General features: G+C 48.1%; 8 protein-coding genes across 8 annotated transcripts; 4 read left to right on the forward strand and 4 right to left on the reverse strand.

Annotated features, from left to right (window-relative positions):
- Positions 1–99: 99 nt before the first annotated feature.
- Positions 100–1,699, forward strand: FPRO_09960 (uncharacterized protein; the record flags this gene model as incomplete). Its single annotated transcript, XM_031233408.1, has 4 exons — positions 100–397; positions 454–953; positions 1,006–1,594; positions 1,650–1,699. 4 exons carry the CDS (start codon positions 100–102, stop codon positions 1,697–1,699), a joined length of 1,437 nt encoding a protein of 478 aa, XP_031083248.1.
- Positions 1,700–2,560: 861 nt separating this feature from the next.
- Positions 2,561–4,502, forward strand: FPRO_09961 (uncharacterized protein; the record flags this gene model as incomplete). The annotated part of the gene is made up of 3 exons (XM_031233409.1): positions 2,561–3,296; positions 3,351–4,365; positions 4,418–4,502. 3 exons carry the CDS (start codon positions 2,561–2,563, stop codon positions 4,500–4,502), a joined length of 1,836 nt encoding a protein of 611 aa, XP_031083249.1.
- Positions 4,503–4,882: 380 nt separating this feature from the next.
- Positions 4,883–6,028, reverse strand: FPRO_09962 (uncharacterized protein; the record flags this gene model as incomplete). Its single annotated transcript, XM_031233410.1, has 4 exons — positions 4,883–5,381; positions 5,433–5,522; positions 5,575–5,650; positions 5,701–6,028. 4 exons carry the CDS (start codon positions 6,026–6,028, stop codon positions 4,883–4,885), a joined length of 993 nt encoding a protein of 330 aa, XP_031083250.1.
- A 635-nt stretch (positions 6,029–6,663) lies between these two features.
- FPRO_09963 (uncharacterized protein) lies at positions 6,664–8,376 on the reverse strand (the record flags this gene model as incomplete). Its single annotated transcript, XM_031233411.1, has 4 exons — positions 6,664–7,058; positions 7,110–7,168; positions 7,221–7,305; positions 7,356–8,376. 4 exons carry the CDS (start codon positions 8,374–8,376, stop codon positions 6,664–6,666), a joined length of 1,560 nt encoding a protein of 519 aa, XP_031083251.1.
- Positions 8,377–8,747: 371 nt separating this feature from the next.
- On the forward strand, positions 8,748–10,907 carry FPRO_09964 (uncharacterized protein; the record flags this gene model as incomplete). Its single annotated transcript, XM_031233412.1, has 4 exons — positions 8,748–8,799; positions 8,853–9,068; positions 9,203–10,566; positions 10,623–10,907. 4 exons carry the CDS (start codon positions 8,748–8,750, stop codon positions 10,905–10,907), a joined length of 1,917 nt encoding a protein of 638 aa, XP_031083252.1.
- A 779-nt stretch (positions 10,908–11,686) lies between these two features.
- On the reverse strand, positions 11,687–13,179 carry FPRO_09965 (putative histidine--tRNA ligase, mitochondrial; the record flags this gene model as incomplete). The annotated part of the gene is made up of 2 exons (XM_031233413.1): positions 11,687–13,004; positions 13,073–13,179. 2 exons carry the CDS (start codon positions 13,177–13,179, stop codon positions 11,687–11,689), a joined length of 1,425 nt encoding a protein of 474 aa, XP_031083253.1.
- A 295-nt stretch (positions 13,180–13,474) lies between these two features.
- On the reverse strand, positions 13,475–14,859 carry FPRO_09966 (uncharacterized protein; the record flags this gene model as incomplete). The annotated part of the gene is made up of 5 exons (XM_031233414.1): positions 13,475–13,917; positions 13,980–14,044; positions 14,099–14,216; positions 14,273–14,645; positions 14,710–14,859. The coding sequence occupies 5 exons, from the start codon at positions 14,857–14,859 to the stop codon at positions 13,475–13,477; spliced, it is 1,149 nt and encodes a 382-aa protein (XP_031083254.1).
- Positions 14,860–17,248: 2,389 nt separating this feature from the next.
- On the forward strand, positions 17,249–19,083 carry FPRO_09967 (uncharacterized protein; the record flags this gene model as incomplete). The annotated part of the gene is made up of 6 exons (XM_031233415.1): positions 17,249–17,417; positions 17,467–17,639; positions 17,701–17,950; positions 18,004–18,112; positions 18,160–18,563; positions 18,620–19,083. The coding sequence occupies 6 exons, from the start codon at positions 17,249–17,251 to the stop codon at positions 19,081–19,083; spliced, it is 1,569 nt and encodes a 522-aa protein (XP_031083255.1).
- Between the last annotated feature and the right edge of the window lie 1,499 nt (positions 19,084–20,582).

Raw genomic sequence — 20,582 nt, forward strand, 5'->3', positions numbered from 1 at the left:
GTAACCCTTGTCTTTGATGCAACCGTAAAAACCAGCTCCGCCCCCACAAAACAATCTTATCAGCGATCTATCACCACCTCGCTCCATCGATTCAGAGTCATGCCTCCAACCAAAAGAAAGGCTGCCAGCGCCCTTGACCCATCCGAGCGCAAAAGAGCACAGAACCGCATCTCGCAACAGTGTCTGCGCGAAAAGAACATCACCTACATCCGTAACCTGGAGGAGACGATTGAGCTGTTGCAGAAGGTAGCGACGGGCTCAGACCCTCAAGATCGGTACTCTGTTCTTCTCGATGCGCATCTAAAGTTAATATCTGAGAACCGGAAGCTGGAAGATGCCTTGCTGAGGCTGCGTAAGAAGTTACTCAGTTTCGGTCAAGCTGCTACTGCTGCGGCGGGTGAGCCTTACTTTTTCACTTGTGCCTCGCAGGGGTGTAGCTGACACTGCTATTAGATGATGAGGTTTTCGGTTCTATATTTCGAAGGAGAGATGCTGAAAACCCGGAAGCGCAGCAATCTGCACCAAGGATGGATTTAGCCAATCACGAAACACCACCTGCTCTCAATCCGTCGGTCAACAATCAGTCTTTCCAGGACATCCCGGAGCAAGTCACTCATACGGACATATTCAAGGACGCGTCGTTTCTTTTGGATCTATCAACGGTAGGCCAGGTACAGCACGAGGCATTAACCCCAAGCACAATGCAGCCTGGGGGTACCTTCTTAGATCCAGCTATGTCGTCTTTATCACCAAGATCCCTTTTGTTCGTCCCAAATCAGCTCAGTATCACGTCAATGTCAATCTTTGGGTCTAGGCTCCTTGGTGCTTGTCGTCGACACCTGGATAACCTTCGCGACGCTGGAAACCATAGCGATATGGTCGAAAAGATAATCAAGACTGCTGTGCGCTTCTCTATGCGCTGCGCAGGACTGGAATCGTATGCCTATGGAGTGGTAAGATCAGATGAACCACCAACAATGACTCGCAAGCTAATGTGAATAATAGAATGGGGCTAAGTATATAGAAAGAGTCATCAGTTGGCGCCTTGGAATCGAGTCAAGAAATTCGGTTCCGCTTCCATTCCGGCCAACGCCCCTCCAGTCCAAAAACCCCACGCACTTTTGGGGCATCGATTTGTTCAACTGGCCCGAAATCAGAGATCAACTCGTCCTCGAGGCGGAAACCACTGATTTCGACGAACTGATCAAAGACCTTGTCTTGCACTCGGTGATAGAACCCGCTAACCATAGTGTCGCGGTAAATGTTCTTGACATCTTCGAAAATCAGGTCCTGCGACGACGTCAGCACCAAAAGTCCCCTCAGAGGAGTTACTTCACCGATCCATCATGGACACTATTCGAGATTGGCCCTGAGGTTGGCGAATGGTACTCTTCTGAACATGATATAGTCGAAGAAGCCATCTTTCAAGAACTAGACCGTCAGATAAACGCCGTGGCGCCAATTATAGAGGATGATCCCGTGGAGGAGAGTCGAGCAAACGACGTAGCCAAGTTTCTGGGCCTCGATGACTTTTGTGAGTGGAAATTGAGCAAAGAGTTTGCGCGGAAATATCCCAAGTTGGATTGCTCGACAGGTAAGCGATGATTACGGAGTTTGGAGGTTGTGCACTGACATGTGGCTTGCTTTAGCTGTTACGAAACGAGATCTTGCGCCCTCGGCGATGGTTTACTGCTGGTGATGTGATGTGGCTTGATCTAGTCAGAAGAATACGTGTCAGAAACGGCGTTGTCAGAAAAGAGGATGTCAGAAATATCCTTGTCAGCCTAGTGCAAGCAATAGTTAGTGCGTTGTAGTAGCCAAGCCTAAACTAAGTGGGAATGGGGTCGGAATAGTGTATCATTAGCATATTGTTCTTTATTTTTAGTTGGGCATTCAGGTCCCGAGAGAGTATTGCCAGTCAATCTTCCAAAGTCGACAATCATGGCCTGTTGTGCTGTTGGAGCTTATATCGTCTTCCGGTTTCTCAACATACATGAGAAACTATGCAGTCTTTATCCTCGCCAAAGCCATGTCGAGCATAGCCCCGCCCAACGACCGAAAGCCATCAAAGGTGCCCAGGCCAGAATCTTGAGTCTAGATGGCCTAACCTGCGCGTCGTGTATCCGATGTTGAAGACATAATCGGGTCTATCCCCGGAGTCTTGAAGGCCACTGTTTCACTCGGCCTACTTCGAGCTCAAGTAGAATTCTACAATGATGTTGTGACAGAGGAGAATATCATTAAGACCATCCGCTCTGCCGGCTATGATGCCAATCCACTGCCTTCATCTAAATCTCAGAGCTGGGCTAGTTTGTTATCTATTATTCAAAAGCCCGGAAACTCCCAGCAACATCATGTAAATTCATGTCAGCGCGACTTTATTTTGGCGACAGCGGCATCGGTCCTTTTCTTCGCGTCACGCACCATCAAAGCCCTGTGGACGACGCAAAACAATAACATAAACTTAATTGCGTATTTCGCTGTTGCAATGAGTCTAGTATCTGGATTACAACTCCATGTTGAGGCTTTACGCTCTGCATGGCACGGAAGAAGACCAAACATGGCAACTCTTGCATCACTGGGTATCATGTTGGCGCTTATACAAGCCGTGACTGATACTGTACAGACTGAAATGAATGGAATTCATCGCGTCGATCCAAAGTCCCTGGAGGCCATTCCAATTCTGTCTACAAGTGTCCTTGGGGCCCGCTTACTCAAAGCCATCCTCTCCCAGCGAAACCGGGTCTTCGCATCTCCGCTCTCAAATCTTGTGCCTACCATTGCCATGGTACACAGCACAGCTACCGAATATTCTGATATTCCTGTTGACTTATTGTCTTCCGGCGATTGCGTTATTGTGAGCCAGGGAGAGCACATACCTTGTGATGGAATAGTCGAGAGCACGGAATCGGCTCTAGTCATAGAGACTTGGATCAACGGCTCATTGGAGCCTAGACTGGTCGAAAACGGCGATGCTGTATATGCGGGAGGTCAGGTACAACAAGGATCGATCGTCTGTAGGGCAACAGCCTGTGGGCGTTCGACTCGCCTAGGTCAACTCCTCACGTCCATCGTAACGGCGGAAATGGCCAACTCAGAGCCCCAGCTTCATCGTGCTACCTCATGGTTCTCAAGTGCAGTTATCCTGATTACAACATGCATACTCACATTTTATCTCGTGTTCACCAAGGGCAGCTGCTGGGCTGATGGGCTGGGCCGAGCTTCAGCGTTACTACTAGCTGCTTGCCCGTGCTCACTAAGTTTGAGCATTCCAACTTGTAAACTACTTGCTACAGGTATGCCTCCAAGAAAGGTCGAATAAAATACAGCTGACCCAGTAGTTTGATCAGTGCGAGCATCGAAGCTTGGAGTCCGGTTGGTGACTACCTATTTGAGGCTGCGAAACGCTACCTCAGCTCGAACTATTCTCTTTGACAAGACTGGTACGCTCACACATGGAGATCTGAAAGTGACACATACGAACTTCTCTAAGGAGTGGTATTCATCACAAAAGCAAGACATATTGTGGAGGGTTGTACAAGAAGTTGAAGCTGGGAACACCCACCCAGTTGCCCGAGCGCTTTTCCAAGAGAGTCAATCAAGGATAGGAGAGAAGCAAGAGTATTTACCTAACTTGGTGGTATCGGAAATCAACCACGAACTTGGTCGCGGCGCTCAAGCGTTTGTGACAGCCACTCAGCCGTTGTCTGAGTCCGGTGGAGTGTTCGCCACTTGGAAGTTGGCAATTGGAAGCCGTGCTTATATCGAGAGCCTCGGAGTTTCCATCGATCTCTGTCAAATTCCCGTGGAAATGAGAAATGGAATTACAACGGCTGTTGTGCTGGCCGTTGATGGCAAACAGGCTGCTGTATTTGTACTCCAAGATACAGTCCGTTCCAATGTTCATCAAGTCATACGACAATTGAAAGACATGGGTCTGGCTGTTGGAATGATTACTGGGGATAACGCAGTCTCAGCTACTTCTGTCGCTCGTGAAGTAGGCATTGATTCAGACATGGTATTCTCCAATGCCCTTCCAGAAGAAAAGTCTTGCATTCTAGCCCGCTTTCTTGAACGTGGACCGGCTATCTACGTGGGTGACAACTACAACGACATTTTATGCTTTGCATCTGCATCATTTAGCATATGTGTCGCAGGCTCAGATATAAAGTCTGATGATGCTGACTGTGCGGATGCGACGGTGACCTCGTCGGAGACCTCTCCGCTGAGTCGAATTCCGTTAATGATACTCTTGGCACGGCGTGTCAGAAGCATTGTGATACAGAACAATTGTTGGGCTGTGGTTTACAATGTCCTATCTTTAGCCCGTGCACTTGGTGTTGGTGAGATAACACCACCTTCTCCGTAAGTTGTAATGACATTGAGGATGAACAATGGTGACTGACATATTGCAAAGGGTTTGGTCTAGTATCGGAATGGGGCTCAGTAGTGCTGTTGTGCTATGGAATAGCTCAAGGGTAAATGAGGGACAAGTGGGTTGAGATACTTAAGTCGCGCAGGCGAGTTCTTGGTGAATGTACTGAGGAAGGCAAGCCATAAAGAAGAGTTTGATAATGATAAGATTTGACTTGTACCACTCTTATATTTATGTAAACTGGGTTTTATGATTTACGTAGATATAAAGCCAAGCATTGCTAACAGTTAATAAGCCTGTTCGCATTAAGTAGTTCACACTATGATATGATGTTGACGTTGTAAGCTAGATGCATTATTTGCAGCTCAGACTTATGGCTCAGGGCGTATATCACCACGGAGAACTTAGTTCTGGAGAGTAACAGGCTGTAAACTGTAGAGTCACATTTTCCTGGCAACAAAGAGTACACATCATATAAAATTACTATCCAAATAATGAACTGTCTGCTTACGCAGTTTGCTTGAACGGATCATGGGGTCTCAAGTCCGTAAAGGCTGGAGCCGCGGCATCTTGCAGAAGAACGCGAACCCAGCTCGGCAAAACACGAACCCAAGGTGACATTCCAGCGGCAGCCGGAACAATAATGTTCTGACCCCTTCCACTCAAGAGAATCCCACAGATCTTGTCTGCCAGATACTCGGTTGTCATGGTGGACATACCAGGAACAGACTTAACACCCGTAAACATCTGGGTCTGTACATGGCTCGGTGAGACACACGAAAGACGGACTGCGGTAGCTTTATGAACATGCTTGATCTCGGTATGTAGTCCTTCGTAGATTGCGATAGCGGCAGACTTGCTAGCTGCGTAGTCGGTGATGCCGACGGTAGCTAAGTAGCCTGTTTGCGAGGCGACGATGAGAAGATGACCGTGGTTGCGGGATACCATAGCGGGAAGAAAGGTCTTTATGGTCCAGATGAGACCTAGAGTGTTAACTCCAATTGTACTGGATATCGGGTTAGTCCAAGCTGATGGACGGATATGGTTGTATACTAACAGGTCGATATCTTGTTTGGTGGCTTTCAAAAGGGGCTTTCCACGACAGACACCAGCATTCGCTACAACTACTGTAGGTTCCCCGACCTCCCTAATGGGCAAAGTTAGCCAATGTAATCGCCTGCTCTTGTGGTATAAACTACCGCTTGATTCTTCCAGCGACTTCTTGCAATTGCTCGTAATTCGTTAGGTCACATTTATAATAGTAAACATTCGATGCTGTCCATAGTAAGTGACTGTCAACCCTTCCATAAGGAGAGGTAACTCACGAGGTTTATAAGTCAAAGCAAGTACATCGAGCACAACCACACGAATACTCTTGCTGGCCAACTGCTGCACAGTCTCACCTCCAATGCCGCCTGATCCACCAGTAACCAACACAATCTCCTTATTCCAATCGAAGTAGGCTTTCGTGCCGTGGTTCAAAGCCCTGCTGACTAGAATTTTGTTTGCGAAGTAGCCGAGGCCTAGTACAGACGCCAATGAAACGGGTGTAGTGAGTGGAGAGGTTGACAGTCCATCGAGTAATGGCTGTGAGAGCTCATGAGCCTCTGTGAGTAGAGATGAGACATAGTCAGTAGCGTTAGGAGGAAGCATTTGTGCCCGAGCTGGTGTTTTATTCTGGGTAATGAAAAAAAAGTAATAGGCAGGATAAATAGAACGCAAATGGTGCTCGGCGATGCAAATTGACGGAACAGAGGCAATCCTTGAGTAGTAGTAACTCTGCTACCGTGACACCGTTAGTTAATGACACGTGAAGAATTCGGCAGGTGATCCAATGCCCGTTTATGCATAAGCAGCACCAGGATAGGTAATGTCATGTATACATGACGCAAAAAATAAAAAGTACAGTCAGAAAAAAATGAGTTGTGAGACGCATAATTACATCAATATCCTTGGCTGGGGAAGTTCCTGCATCGGGTGTCAGGGCTGGATCCGGAAAGGCACTAATGTCAAATTAGGCAAGGAATTCGTAAACTCCGACACACGTTGTGTTTGACACGACAGTTACGATGACTAACCAAAATGGTCGACAGCAGGGTTAGGGACTGCAATATTGAGCAGTAGAGAAGATCATCGCTTAGGCACAGGCTTGTAAGTTCAAAAGTTGACAAAGACACACGCTCTTGGAATGCTTTGTCCGAACAAGATGTCGTTATAGTGGTTGGCGAGGAAACAATGACTCTGTTCTCACTGCGCATGGATGATGGCCTATGCTCTCTGTTCTAAATTTACAGAAATATCCCACGAACACTCTCACGGTTCTTCGAAGCAACACCAATCGCAGAAGCAACCAAGACCCCAAGTCCTGCCCAAACCCATGCTCTACTACCCCCGACCACCTGATCCTCCATCGTCTCTCCTCGCCGGAAGCCCAAGTTGTTCTTCACCACAAAGTTGCTCATATTCTTCACGTCGAAAGGAGGATATCGAAACGCCATAAGCTTATCCATCCAAGTCGGTATTTCCAAGATGGTCCTCTGATGTGTAAAGGCCATGAAGCCGTATTTGCCGTGATAGTAGCCTTGCCCGGAATCACCTACACCACCGAATGGAGCGCCTGGTACGCCATAGTGCATTAGGACATCGTTTATGGTGACGCCGCCTGAGATGGTATTTTGCAGAACTATGTGCAGTGTTAGCAAAGATTCTGTTTCTCAGTACGGAGAAACCTTACCATAGTCGATCTCGGAACGGTCTGAACTGAAGATATAGATTGCGAGAGGATGAGGACCACTTATAAATGTTAAGGAAAGTAGATTGACCTTGGTCAAGACTGTTTACTTACCTATTGGTCTGGTGAACTGCATTCTTGTACGTCGCTCTGATAACAGGACAAATGGGACCGAATAACTCCTCACTAAGAAGCGAATCTTTCGAGAAGGTTAGACAGAAACTTCACTAAGACAGCCAAGAAGCTTACCATCTCTGGTCACGCCAGTAACGACAGTCGGGCTCAACCTATTGTCCCCTGCGTTTCCAGAAGCCTGAAACACATCCCCCGAAGTGTTCTCCAACAAGCCTGACAGTCGGTCAAAGTTACGTCGATTGACGATCTTGCACATATGACTCGACTCTCCACCGGAGAATTGCCGAGTCCAATACTGGAGTCTTTCCACAAAAGTGTCATGAACCTCTGGATCGACGAAAACGTGATTAACCGAGAGACAGATTTGCCCGGCGTTAAGAAACTTGGCGTATGCGATACGCTTAGCCGCAAGATCGACGTCCGCTTTCGCTGTCACTATCGCTGGTCCCTGACCTCCTAGCTCCAAAACCGTCGGGGTGAGGTGCTTTGCTGCAGCTTCAGCAACGAATTTAGCGACCTTTGTCGAGCCAGTGAAGAAGATGTGATTGAACTTAAGTTCGAGAAGTCGTGTTGTTTCCTGTGGTCCTCCTGTGACTAGCCTAATGGCTTCCGGGTCGAGATATCGCCCTACAAGATCTTGCATGAGGTTCTGAGAAGCCACCGATAATTCAGACGGCTTCACGACGACACAGCAACCGGCAGTTATAGCGGCAATAACGGGTTGTAAGGTAAGCAGGAAGGGGAAATTCCATGCGCCGATGACTAAAACCACACCAAGAGGCTCTTTTCGAATGCGTGCTTTCCCCAGCGTTCCCATGAGGAATCCGGCTGAGGACACTGGCTCATCGGCTGCCCATTCTTCCACGTGGTTGAGATGTTCGAGGATGTCTGTTTTCAGCCCGTGGAGATCTGATGTCAGGGCCTCGAACTCGTGGCGTCCGAGATCAGCTGCTAGTGCTTCGGTGATGGCTTTCTCATTGTCGACGAGCATCCACCACATTTGCTTCAGTTGCCATTTCCGCCATTTGATATTCTTGGTCTTTCCGGTGGCGAAAGTTTTGAATAGTTGAGAATGATACTCAAGAAATTCTGCTTCAGAGGTATAAGGCCGCGGGGACGTGATTTCTTTGGACATCGGGGCAGTTGGAGATTGGTCGTGCGAAGGGATTCGTGTAAGTTATGTCGAAGAGCAGAAGATAAATGTTGAGAAATAGAGAAATTGGATGAAAAAATTGGCCTTGATTGGCGACGGAAAGTTGACAATAGTCCGTTGCAAGCTGAATTGTCATAAAATTCTGACAAACTCCCCGCATGTACCATTCAGCTAGGGGATAGTCAGAAAAGAATGACCAGATCACCCACGATCACAACCCCGCAAAGTCTGGGGTAATATCCATTACCCCAGATTGATGGATATGAAAGGCATGTTGAATAGACAAATTTCGCTAGAGTGCCGGCAACTCAGTCCTGTATTTGCAGAAGACACTCTCAGCATCACCATCAAGCATGGTCGCATCAAAGTCAAGTGCCCAACGTGGACGACCCTATGGGACGTCAGGTATGCGCTTATCAATCTGCATGATAGAGACTTGAAGTTGCTGATACGCGCAGGACCATATGTGAAAGATCTTATCCCCCCAAACGTTGGATCAGGCCCTCATCGCAAGAACGTCCAGGCACGTACGCTCGGTGTCTGGATTACCTTGACTTTTACTGCCCTCGGAATCTTCTTTCAAGAATATGTTGATATCGGCCCGAAACACAAGGCCGCTGCTCTTGGGCTTATCTTCCCTGGAGCCGGATATTTCGCGAGCGCCAATTTACTTAGTGGAATATTGTTCGTGGTGACTTGGGCTAGCATCCCCCTTGCTCTCTTCGCGGTAAGCCAACCCTATCTACTTACTCAGCTACTTTTATAGTATGTGTTACTGACTTGGAACAATAATGGTTTGGTGCTGGAGCAATCTTATTCCCCCTCCTTGTCTGGGGCCTGTCTATCCTTGGCGCCTACTTCACTGCAGGCGATACCATCTGGAAGAACGCTGGGTATTGGGCCCCAGGTATTCTCTTTGCGGGTTTCCTTCATGCAAATGCCTCATCAAGAGCTGAGAGAAAACGTGGTTATAAGAAGAGAACAGCGAGGAACGAATTCATCCTGCACCAGGCTGCCGAGACGGACAGACTCGTCGCCGCAGCTTCCAAAAAAGAAGACGACGAAGAACTCAGCCTTGAAAGTCTCAGAAAATTGCAATTTCTGTTCGATCAGGCCTTTCAGAGTCTTGATGACTGGTCAGGCTTTACTATTGTCGACCAGTATCAAACTGCAGCTCTTCGGTATCAGATCTACCAAATGATGTTCGTCCTTGGTCTTTACCAATCTACTTACGCCCCAAATGCCCACGGTTACATCAACGAAGCTTTCCAACGAGTCATTGAGCGATCTTTGACTCAGAAGGTTCTCAACTTCTGGAAGTGGGAGCGTTTAACTGGCAAGTTCTCGCTAGACTGGGATCCAGTCAAGCAAGATAATATCATGGTCACGGGGTTCCTACTGCAGGGAGTTATGCTCTATACTGCCAACACAGGTGACAAGAGATACACAAAGCCGGGAAGCCTGGTCTTCAACATTGACGACAAACATACCTATAGATACAACCTGCATGACCTTCAGGAAACACTCGTGCGGCAATGGTCTGTTAGCCCATACTGTCTCATCTCCTGTGAGCCAAATTGGATCTATGTCATGTGTAATCTACAAGGCATGACTGGGGCAGTTCTATACGATCTGGTGTTTGGAACAAAATCGACTGAAGTTCTACTGCCAATATTCGAGGAGTCACTGAACACCAACTTCACGGAGACTAGCGGTAGTGTCCTGACTATAAGGTCCGAGCTAACAGGTTTCACTATTCCCGGTCTATGCGGTGCAGCCGGAGATTTGGCCGCCATAATGATGGGATGCGGTCCGTTGAGAAACTTCTCCCGACGTCTTTGGGCTATCATCCGGAACGAGACAGTTCAGTTTGACAGCAAGACGAAAGAGGTTTCGCTGACTGGACTGGTCGGAGCGGATAAGATTGATGCAGGGAATTATCGGTCCAATGAGTGTGCTATGTATACTCAACTTGCTATTGCTGCAGGTGAATATGGTGATGAGGAATTGAAGGAGGCTTGTGTGAGGAAGTTTGAGAAAGCATGGGGTGTTAAGACAGCTCCGACGGGGTCTCAACATCTTGACCCTGACAATGCGTCGTGTTTGATGAACCAAGCGGCGTTGACAGCTGCTATCATCCGACCAGGGGCATATCATCGGATGGTCCAGAAGGTATGTATCCCATCACCATCGTCGATCATGTAATATTCATCTAACAACGCTGATAGGGCCCATCTGAAACCGCTCTGAGAGGCCCCATTCTTTCACGAGTGCCATATCCTGGAGTCCTTATCGCCAAAGCAAGGTCTCATACATCTGAGGACTTGGAATTGGTTCTCTATCCCTCAGCTGATGCCGGCGTGTTCGATCTTGGAATCTCACGTCTTGCTCCAGGCCAGACGTATAGTTACCTTGACAAGACAGTGAAAGCAGATAAAGATGGGGCTGTAAGGATATCAGTATTGGTCGAGGGGAGGACTCATATCCATATTTCTCCAACTTCAGATCAATAGCCTTGAATCATAATTTTGCACTACTCGACAACGTTTTGAGGTAATTTTGCATCGTTCACTGTTGCATACGACTCAAGTTTTGAGACAATACAGGGCCCCGTCAAGTTCTTGCTTTGTGTTCATGGATAGCAGTTTTCTGTGGCTCGTGAGGCCGAGGTCGCCATTATCAGGAACTCGCGCGCAAGGAGCTAGCCAATATCATCCATCTCTTACCAGCTCCGTATATCGTAGGCATCACCAGAATGACCGTCACTTGTCCGTTCAGACCATAGCCTCCCGCTTTGTCACCCGACTCTCACAAGAAACGGTTTTCCAATGAGAGAATACGCATTAGAGTCCCAATTCACAAACCTCATCAACTTACCAACTTACACCTTGTTAGATCTTACGCGCCCGGCTATTGTCTAGGTCTTACGTTTACTTTATAGAATAGCCTAATTTTCGCCATGATCTAGAAAGCGTCCCTCTTGATGTGCTTAGTCTGAATGGACTGAAACGCAGTAGATGGCCAATGATCCAATCCAGGACGGGGCGGGCTGAGTTGGCTGGCGTGTTGATAGAACCATATTGTATTATTATAATTATTTCTCCCAGTGAGGTCGAAGGAGGTGAAAGTTTAGGGCTCACATACTTGTGTGGCTCATATGCTCATCGCGTACACTAGTATATATACCAAAGTGACAATCTCTATGCTTGTATTCTTCCTATTGTTCCGTCTGGCGCAAATCTGCCTTAGACCCTTCGCGCATCTTGTACCAACTTCCAAATTCCCGCCATTTCTAATCTTGACCTTCTTCTAGTGCTATATTCGATAAAAGACTTGTCACCTCTTCAACCAGATTTTCTCTAGAAACGAGTCGCCCTCGATCTTTCTCAACCTTCTCCCCGTCACCAGCTCGGGCGTCCTTCAGTCTAACCTGGCCAGCTTCAATTTCGTCTTGACCAAGAATCACGGCAAGAGGCACTTCCTTGGCAGCGTTGAATTGTTGCTGCATCTTGGGCTTGACTTTGGCAATGAACTCCGCCCTAATGCCTGCGTCCCATAGCTGACGAGCCACCTCCATGCGCTCGGATAGCAGACCATCAAAACCCTTCCCGCCAGCTGCCATGACGTACACATCGGCCTCGCTCTTGAGATCTGAGGTGTTCTTCTTTTGTCGAGCATCTAAGATGGTAAAGACACGGTCTACTCCAAAAGAGAGACCGACGCAAGGGACGGTCTGTTTGCCATACCTGCCCACAAGGTTGTCGTAGCGCCCGCCAGCGGCAACGCTGCCGACTTGATTGGATCGACCCGAGGTAGTCGTGATGACTTCGTATATCAATCCAGTGTAATAGTCGAGGCCACGTGCGAGTGAAAGATCGAACGAAACACTGTCGATGGCGTCCATTGCTTTGAGGTAACGGGCGAGAAGGTCCATGTCGGCCAGGCCACTTTGGATTTGTTCGTTTGCCGACAGCTCTTGGTCCCCCTTGAGGGCATCGATCATTTCACGCAAACCGCCACTGCGCCTGACATATTCACCGATTTTGTCGGCAACCTCCTCCGCCAGGCCCTTCTCGTCTACCATTTCTTTCTTAACCTCTTCCCACGGGGCCTTGTCCAGCTTGTCGACTGCTGAGCTGATGGTCCTGATCTTTTCTGGGGGAACGCCAGCAACGGTGAACAAGCCGTCGAGGATGCATCTGTGGTTCAGTTTGATGACAATGCCGAGCTTGAGAGCTCTAAACACTTCGACAATGATGCGAAGGATCTCAGCATCGGGGATCATAGCATCATAAACACCGGCAATGTCAAAATCGCACTGATAAAATTCTCGAAGTCTTCCACGAGATATGGCAGGCTGATCTCGACGGTAAACCTTGGCGATCTGGTAGCGCTTGATTTGCTTGACGTTACTGTGCATGGCCAGCCAACGAGCAAACGGAACCGTCAAGTCGTATCGCAACGATAAAAGCTCGCCTCCCTGGTCCTCAACATTATAGATGAGTTTGGCATCCTCGCCATACTTCCCAGCCAGGACCTCCCGGAGCTCGAAGACGGGCGTGTCTAAGGGAATGCCGCCATGACGCTTGAAAACGTCGCTGATTGTCTGACTGAATCTCAATTAGCCGTGCGACGGAGTTGGAGGGACGGAGAAGTGCCTGGGATGGGTCAAGCATACAAAATGTGGTCGCGCAATAGAAGGTCACGGCCGACCCAGTCGCGAGTACCCTTTGCCGTCTTGAGTCCAGACTGGGGTGGTTGGGGTTGAGGTTTATTTTCAGTCATGTTGCTAACTGATGATATAAATATGGTACACCATTTATGTATTGACAGAGAAAGGAGGAACTGGCAGGCCTTTATAGTTACATTGCATAGCCCGATGTAAGCATAATGTGAGTTGGAAAGTATGACTCACACGGAATCGTGTGTAGGGTAGGCATTTCGGCGTTGAGGCTGTGTCATAGGTGTGTAGAGCTGCCGACGGAATCATTACGATAAACGTAAATAAATAATTTATACCTTAAAAGGCTTATCTATGACTCAAAGTCCAGAAGACCCAAGGCCCGCTTGTCGAGTCTACCTAGATGCCCTGCTGAGTAGTCGTAACTTCATAGGTGACCCGAATTCCCCGCTCCCCAAGATCATCGTGCTGGTTCCTTCTAAAGTCTGGCCCCAAGATCGACTCATCACTCTGGTCGTCGCTCCGGACTCTCTCCGTGGGTTTGGAGTAGATCCTTGTCTTTGTAAACGGACCTTTAATGCCAATCTTCTTCTCATATTCAGCGGCCTTGCAGCCCTCGCTGCTGAGGTTCGTGTCGTTCGTGTTTGCATTGATGTAACTGCCGCCAATAGTTTGCAGCGGGTGCGAGCCGCCGCCGCTTTGTTCCTTGTACTTGCTGCCGTCTCGGGATGTCCACTTGTCGAGATATTGTTTGTATAGAGGTCGGCAGACGGGGATACCGATGCAAATCATTGTCACTGCAATTTCGGCTGCTGACCAGACAATAAGTCCGACAGTACTCTCTGAAAACACAAAAGGAGTCAGCCTGGGTGCTGCTGGGGTATGTTGTTCGTGGATGACTCACTTGTGTAGTTTGGGCTCGACAATTCGGGAACCTCTAGAGTTCTCTTGATACCGCAAGCACCTGCGCTGGAAAGATAGTCAGCGGCAGGTCACCTGAGAGCATGGTGAAATAGTACTTACATAACACCAAGACTCAAACTGCAAAGAATAACAATCTTTTCTCGCTTCTTCATCTGCAGGGCCCAGATGAAAAGCCAGGGGAAGCCAGCGAAGAAGAAGTCGACAATCACACAAAGGACTGCAGTCATTCAGTCATTAGCCTAGACCCTAGGAATAAATTGTCCAAGTACTTACTACAGAGAGTCATTGAAACAGGTGTTGAGTCAACTGTACACTTTCCTGGAATTCGTCGATCCCAGAGATGCTTTGGAGGAGTGCATTGTAGCCAAAAGACGAAACAAGTCGAGATGGATGCGCCGGCTAGAGCAGCCATAGATATCCAGATAGCAATCTTATGCCATGTTTCTTTTACGATTCGAAGTAAGAACAGTCCGAGCGACCATTTGGCAACTGCCATGCCAACAACTGCGAAAGTTTGTCCGATAGCTTCAAACAGAATGGCAAAGGGCAGGTCGTCGGGGTTGCGGGCTATAATATCGGTCATGTTCTGCCCAAAGCCATAATGCGCCGCTGTAGTCGTAAACGACGTGTAGAATACGAGAAGAACCTAGCAATTTGGGCACGCATTAGCAAAGATCAAAAGGTAGAGGCGAGCTTGAAACGCAACCTACAAACGCCAGATTGAAGACATGATCATCAACACCAAAAGATTGGACGACGACAACCCGGGTGTATACGCGCAACACAACAAAGATGAATACCACGACAGTCAATGCCCACATCACACCAATGGCCCACGGCCCATCCCCTCCCATAGCCATCGTGTGCGTGTCGTTCGTTCGTGATAAATCGTCGATGCGTGCCAAATGGGAAGAAGCCGAGATGAGTATACAGAGGTCGCCGTAACTAATATTCCGTGGGTACACGGGTGTTCAGCTGCAAGGCACAGTTCCAGATAAGTAGACATCTGTCCGGGGAAAATGATCCATTTTTTATTTTTCAGAAAGGGAGCAGGACCGCAGTTACAGAATATGACATGTAACCTCGATGGATCCGACGCGGCGAACCCGAGGTGAAGAAACGGTCTCTCATCTCAGGTTTCCTCCTTACTGATACTCTACTGTAGATCATTCCCAGAGACAACAGAGCTAACCAGGTTGGCAGCTCAGAGAACAGGGGAGGGTTTTGCTTTTTCTTCTTGCTTCTTCAGTTGACTTGTCAAGACTGGCACAGTGGCAATGACTCGCCGAAGGATGAGCTCTATGCAGAAAAAACAATAGGGTTACTCTCGCTTCGGAGCCCTTGTAAACCTTATTCAAGGGTGTGTCGGACTTGGCTGTTGGCCATTATTGCTGGCTCAAAGTGGACTCAGTGCCGCCTCTGTTCTATGGAGAAAACGTAAATTCCTGTCATTTGAACAGAACGGGAACTGCAACTGCCCCGAAGTGCTTATGCCTGGCCTTAATAACCTAGCTCAATAGTCAAACAATAAAGTTTGCTGAAGCCCATGCAAGTTGGCGTGAAGGGTGTTCCTTTCCTGCCAAGGGCATACGTAAAGCTGACGGGGACTAATCCCTGCCCATGGCCGTTATCGAGTCCCTCCCCATGTGAATACGCAGAGGGCTTCATGTTGTTTGATACGTAATCACATATTGATTGGTCTAAGCTCACTCCCTGGTCCAACCCCGCCAACTAGCACGGACGGGAGCTGCATGGATGTGCCCAATTGCAACTGAATCACAGGCGAAAGGTTCGTAAAACACCGTTGTCAACGGAAGCCACCCGCTTTAACCGCTCACACGGCTGGTCTCTGCCGTCTTCAATATTTAGTGCAGACTGACTAATGAACTGCACAACGTTCTGGCATATAACAACAAAGAACCTATGGAATCATGAGCTGCGCGATTTTCAAGCCGTTACGGATAGACTTTATGACCTTGACTGCTTCACTATGTGATTCTGGCTTCAATCTGCAAGGCCGGTGATAGATCGGAAAATGTCAAACGTTTCTTGGGCTATACCTGTTTAAATCGAGATGGCTTGACTGGGTAATTTCTTGATAGCGCTTACAGCGGCTTAATGATAACTAGCAGCCTTAAAGCGGCCGCTATGCTGACAACTACTCCGTACCATGCTTGTTTAAGGCTAGGGTCTAGTTAGGGGCCGTCGGATATATTTATTTACATACGGGATAAGTGCCTGATGACCCACTCCTCCTAGTACCGTAAGTGGAGTTCTATCAGTTGGTCGGCAAGTTCGATATCCCGCAAGTCATGGAGAAGATCTTACCCGGTCAACATAATACATCAGCTTTTTCCCTGTCTGAAACAAAATAAACTCTTTTTTCCCTACTCCATATAGCAAGTATTAACTATTCAAACAACGTGGCCTGAAGGAAGGCTCTAAAAACCTGTTATCAATGATATAAGATGGTCATAAATGTGGATAGATTATGAAAAAAGAAATACAGACAAAAGAAAAACTTTACGTCCCCTGGAAGAGGACATTGGGTGGAGTACGGAGTAAACACAGATACCCGAGACCTCGAGTCAAGAATTACTAAGTACTACGCATCGGTTTCAGTCCCCTGCTGTTCTGGTTGTTGGTCGTTGAACCAACTGACTGTCCATCCGTCTGAGCCAATGGTGAGTTAGGCATTGCGGAGATAACGGCCATTAGTGGTGACGCCAAAAGCGGTACCAGGTTAGCCATGAGCCGGTCTTGCATAGACTAATGCACCGGTACAACTACGCGGCATACGCCAAAGCATTGTGCTGGACCCTAACTTGCATGTTGACGGAAAAAACGGCTGGGCTTCTTCAGATATGCTGGTATCAGAAAATCACCTTGGGCTGACATTGAAGGGTCCGTTCATCAAACCTATCCCATGAGTAAGATATGACAGACGCACCACATGTTATCTGGGACTGTCGGTATTCCATACATGAACGGTTCCATTCCACCGGTTGCTTGCATACTCCCATAGCCCACCCAGCTCCAACCCCCCCAGCACAAACTACTTGGTAGCAGTGCAACATTGACGAACAGCTTCGGTTCCGTGCTGTGGGGAATTCTGGCGCAAGCCACCGTCAGACCACTTCCCCTTGCAGATCACTTCCTCCAAATGTATATAGCCATCCTCATTTCCAATTCAGGGCAGCCTTACGAATAGTGTATGTTTCATTGGCAAGTTGTCTCTTGTCTCCCACGATGAGTTCCCCTCAGAGTACCTCTTACTTGATTGCCCTGGCTCAGCGCTCGGACTGTAAGAGTCTCGCCGTGGCCCTGGTCCTTGTTCCTATTCTGAGTATTGCCGTGTGGTGGATCGCGGCCTATTTCGCATCCCCGCTCCGAAAATATCCTGGCCCTGGACTGGCTGGTGAGAAGTGCCTTTTCTCATTGTTAACGATAGGGCTAACAACTCTCAGGCTGGACTAACCTATGGCGCTTGCGTACTGTGATGAAGGGTAGCTACCATATCAAGATCAAGGAACTTCATGAGAAGTATGGCCCTGTTGTTCGCATCGGTCCCAATACTCTAGACTTTGATATTCCTGAACTGATCAAGACTATTTATGGTACGGATGGCAAATGGAGAAAGGTACGCTCTTTCACATCGCCCTGTCACTATAGTCTGCATGGACTAATTGCCCTTGTTCCAGACCGAGTTTTACCACAATAACAGCGCTGTCATCAATGGCAAAATCACCTATCATCTATTCAGCACGACTGATCAGGTCGAACATGCCCGCATGAAGCGCCCCATTGTCAAGTACTATTCCCAAAGCAGTGTTATGGGTCTTGAGTCCCTCTTTGATGGCTTGATCAGCGACTTTTGCGGCCATCTTGAGAAGAGGTTCATGAGTAGATCTGAACCAAAGGCATTTGACTTTGGTGAATGGATTGGCTTTTGTAGGCTTTTTATCTACTGACATACATTGCACGAAACTGATGTGGCTCTGCAGACTCGTGGGACGCAAATGGTGCTGCCTCTTTTAGCCAGCGCTTTGGATACATGGATAAAGGATATGACTATGACAGCACCATCTCCATTGCCGACAAGGCTCTTGACTAGTAATAGGCCCATTTATCATCGGCAGGGTAGTTACTGACAGTGATAGTTTCGCTGCCGTCGGCCAAATGCCCTTCCTCGACTTTCTTCTTGACAAGAATCCCGTAATGCGCATCGGCCCCCCCAACCTAGCCAACATTACTCGTATCTCACTTGAACATTTGACTGCCCGCCTGCAAGGCAAGGACGAGAACTTCGATCCCCAAGTCCCCGACTTTCTACAGCACTTTATTGAATCCAAGACCACGAACCCTGATCTTGTCAATGATGGAACCATCATGGGCTATCTTCTGGTCAACCTTCTCGCTGGGGCTGATACCACTGCTATCACTATCCGAGCTTTCTTTTGGTACTGTCTTCACAACCCTCACGTTTACAGGAAGCTCGAGAAGGAGATTTTAGATGCCGGCCTCGAGGATGTCGCTTCATTTAGCTCCGCTCGAGCATTGCCTTGTGAGTTTATTCCCATATACTTTTTATCTCCTGACCCAAGTGCTTACCAAGCCCAGACTTAGAAGCTTGTGTTCGTGAGGCCATGCGTATGCACCCAGGTGTCTGCATGATCCTAGAACGCTATGTACCCGAGACAGGCCTCAAACTTCCTGACGGCAGCTTTGTCCCCCCTGGAACCGCTGTAGGCATTAACCCCTATGTTGCTGGGCGTAACAAGGGAATTTATGGCCAAGATGCCGATACGTACCGTCCCGAGCGCTGGCTCCAGAACGAAGGCGAGACTGAAACAGCATATAAGGAGCGAATGCGTGTGTTCAACGCAGCCGATTTGACTTTTGGTGACGGTTCACGAGTCTGCATTGGTCGCCATCTTGCTCAGCTTGAGCTGTATAAGATTGTGGCTACGTTGATCAACAAGTATGATATTTCCTTGGTTGATCCGAATGCGCCGTGGGTAGTTACTGGTAGCTGGTTCCCACGCCAGAAGGGTCTTGTGTGTTATTTGAAGAAGCGAGAATAATTCGAGCCAGAATATGCACTGTATATTTTGCCGACATTTCAGTACCTAGGCAAGCTGACTTTAAGCTCCTCCAAAGCTATCGCTCTAATGCACAGGCACTCATTGAGCAGACGACGAACACTGATACATTCTGCCTTGCCAAACTTGAAATTACTCAAATCCGGCTTAGCCTCAAACCCTTAGAGCACGCGTCGTTTTATGTTTTTGCCAATTGACACATTTATCTGTGTCTGACAGTAAATCAAGTCTGAAATAAACACTGTAATGCGATTTTTTCCAATGTTCAAAACCGATGTTGTCAATGCCGTCGAAAGGTGCCGAAATATGCGCTCGACTTCAGTTTTGTCTAAGTTAGTCGGGCATCCACTTCTCAGTATTTTTGCATCTCGACAACTCCGAACATCCGTCTCGCGGCTTCAGCAAACTCGCAAATCAGTCACAACGGGAACCAAATACGAAGATCTTCGATCAAGATCACATAAACGCCCTGCGCATTGTCGACAACAACCCTGCTCATCCCTGATCAGAGCTCCAAGCAACTTTCAAGCCGTCGCGTCCGCGCAGCTTTGTGTACAGCGGACTCGTAGCTCTCCTGAATGATCCCGATGTTGTTTACAAAGCTAGCGAAGAGGAGCTATGCAAGGTACGCGCCAATGTCAACCGCATCACGAAATCAGCTCTAAGCGTTACTAGCACCATTGATTGATCATTGGTTGAGATCATCACTTGGCGTACTAATCCTTGAGAACGCCAAGTCAACGGGCTTCTAGGACACTTTACAGCCAAGATCAGCGACATAGCCCGTGGTGAACTTTATAATCTCGATGGTCCAGAAAGTCAATGGAGCATTATTGAAAAATGTTGCATTCAAGCTTCATCTCCTTGAGGCACACTGGATCCCACTCAGTACCCCGCCGCTTTGGGTGAAGGAGATCCCCTCTGGGCATGTCGACCTCAATTCCTGGATTCAGAGATCTCAAAAATGGACGACAAGCCATCCGTGATTTTAGCCCCGATCAGAGGTCAGAATTAAGCGAAAGGCGAAAGGCGAAAGGCTCAGAGGAGAATTGTTTAGAACAGGTTCTGGATCCAACTATTCAACGCATGTCCTGCGGGCCCAACGATATTTTGCCCTTCTAGCGCCTCACTACAGTGGTCGTTTCAAGATGTGCCACGGTTTCTGTTTCGGTTCCATGACTCAGAGTTCTGGGCTCAACTCGGATACCGTCTTTGCTTCGGAGCACAGTTCTACCCAATACGGATCACTAGGTATGACAACGCGGAGTACCTTTCCCAGGGAGTGGCCCATCACCGTGGTCGACTTTCCACTTTCTCTCTACAGGATCTTATATCATCCGGCTTATATGAACTATATCCAGGGTTTGTAGACCAGTCAGCTAAATGTTCTTGAACAAATCGTGTGCTACAGCTTCGCGCCAACTGGGGAGATGAACGTCGCACATCTGAAGAAGAGTTTGACCAATCTTGCGAAATTGTAA

The sequence above is a fragment of the Fusarium proliferatum genome (assembly GCF_900067095.1).
Source record: "Fusarium proliferatum ET1 genome assembly, contig: FPRO_scaffold006, whole genome shotgun sequence".
NCBI classification, from domain to species: domain Eukaryota; kingdom Fungi; phylum Ascomycota; class Sordariomycetes; order Hypocreales; family Nectriaceae; genus Fusarium; species Fusarium proliferatum.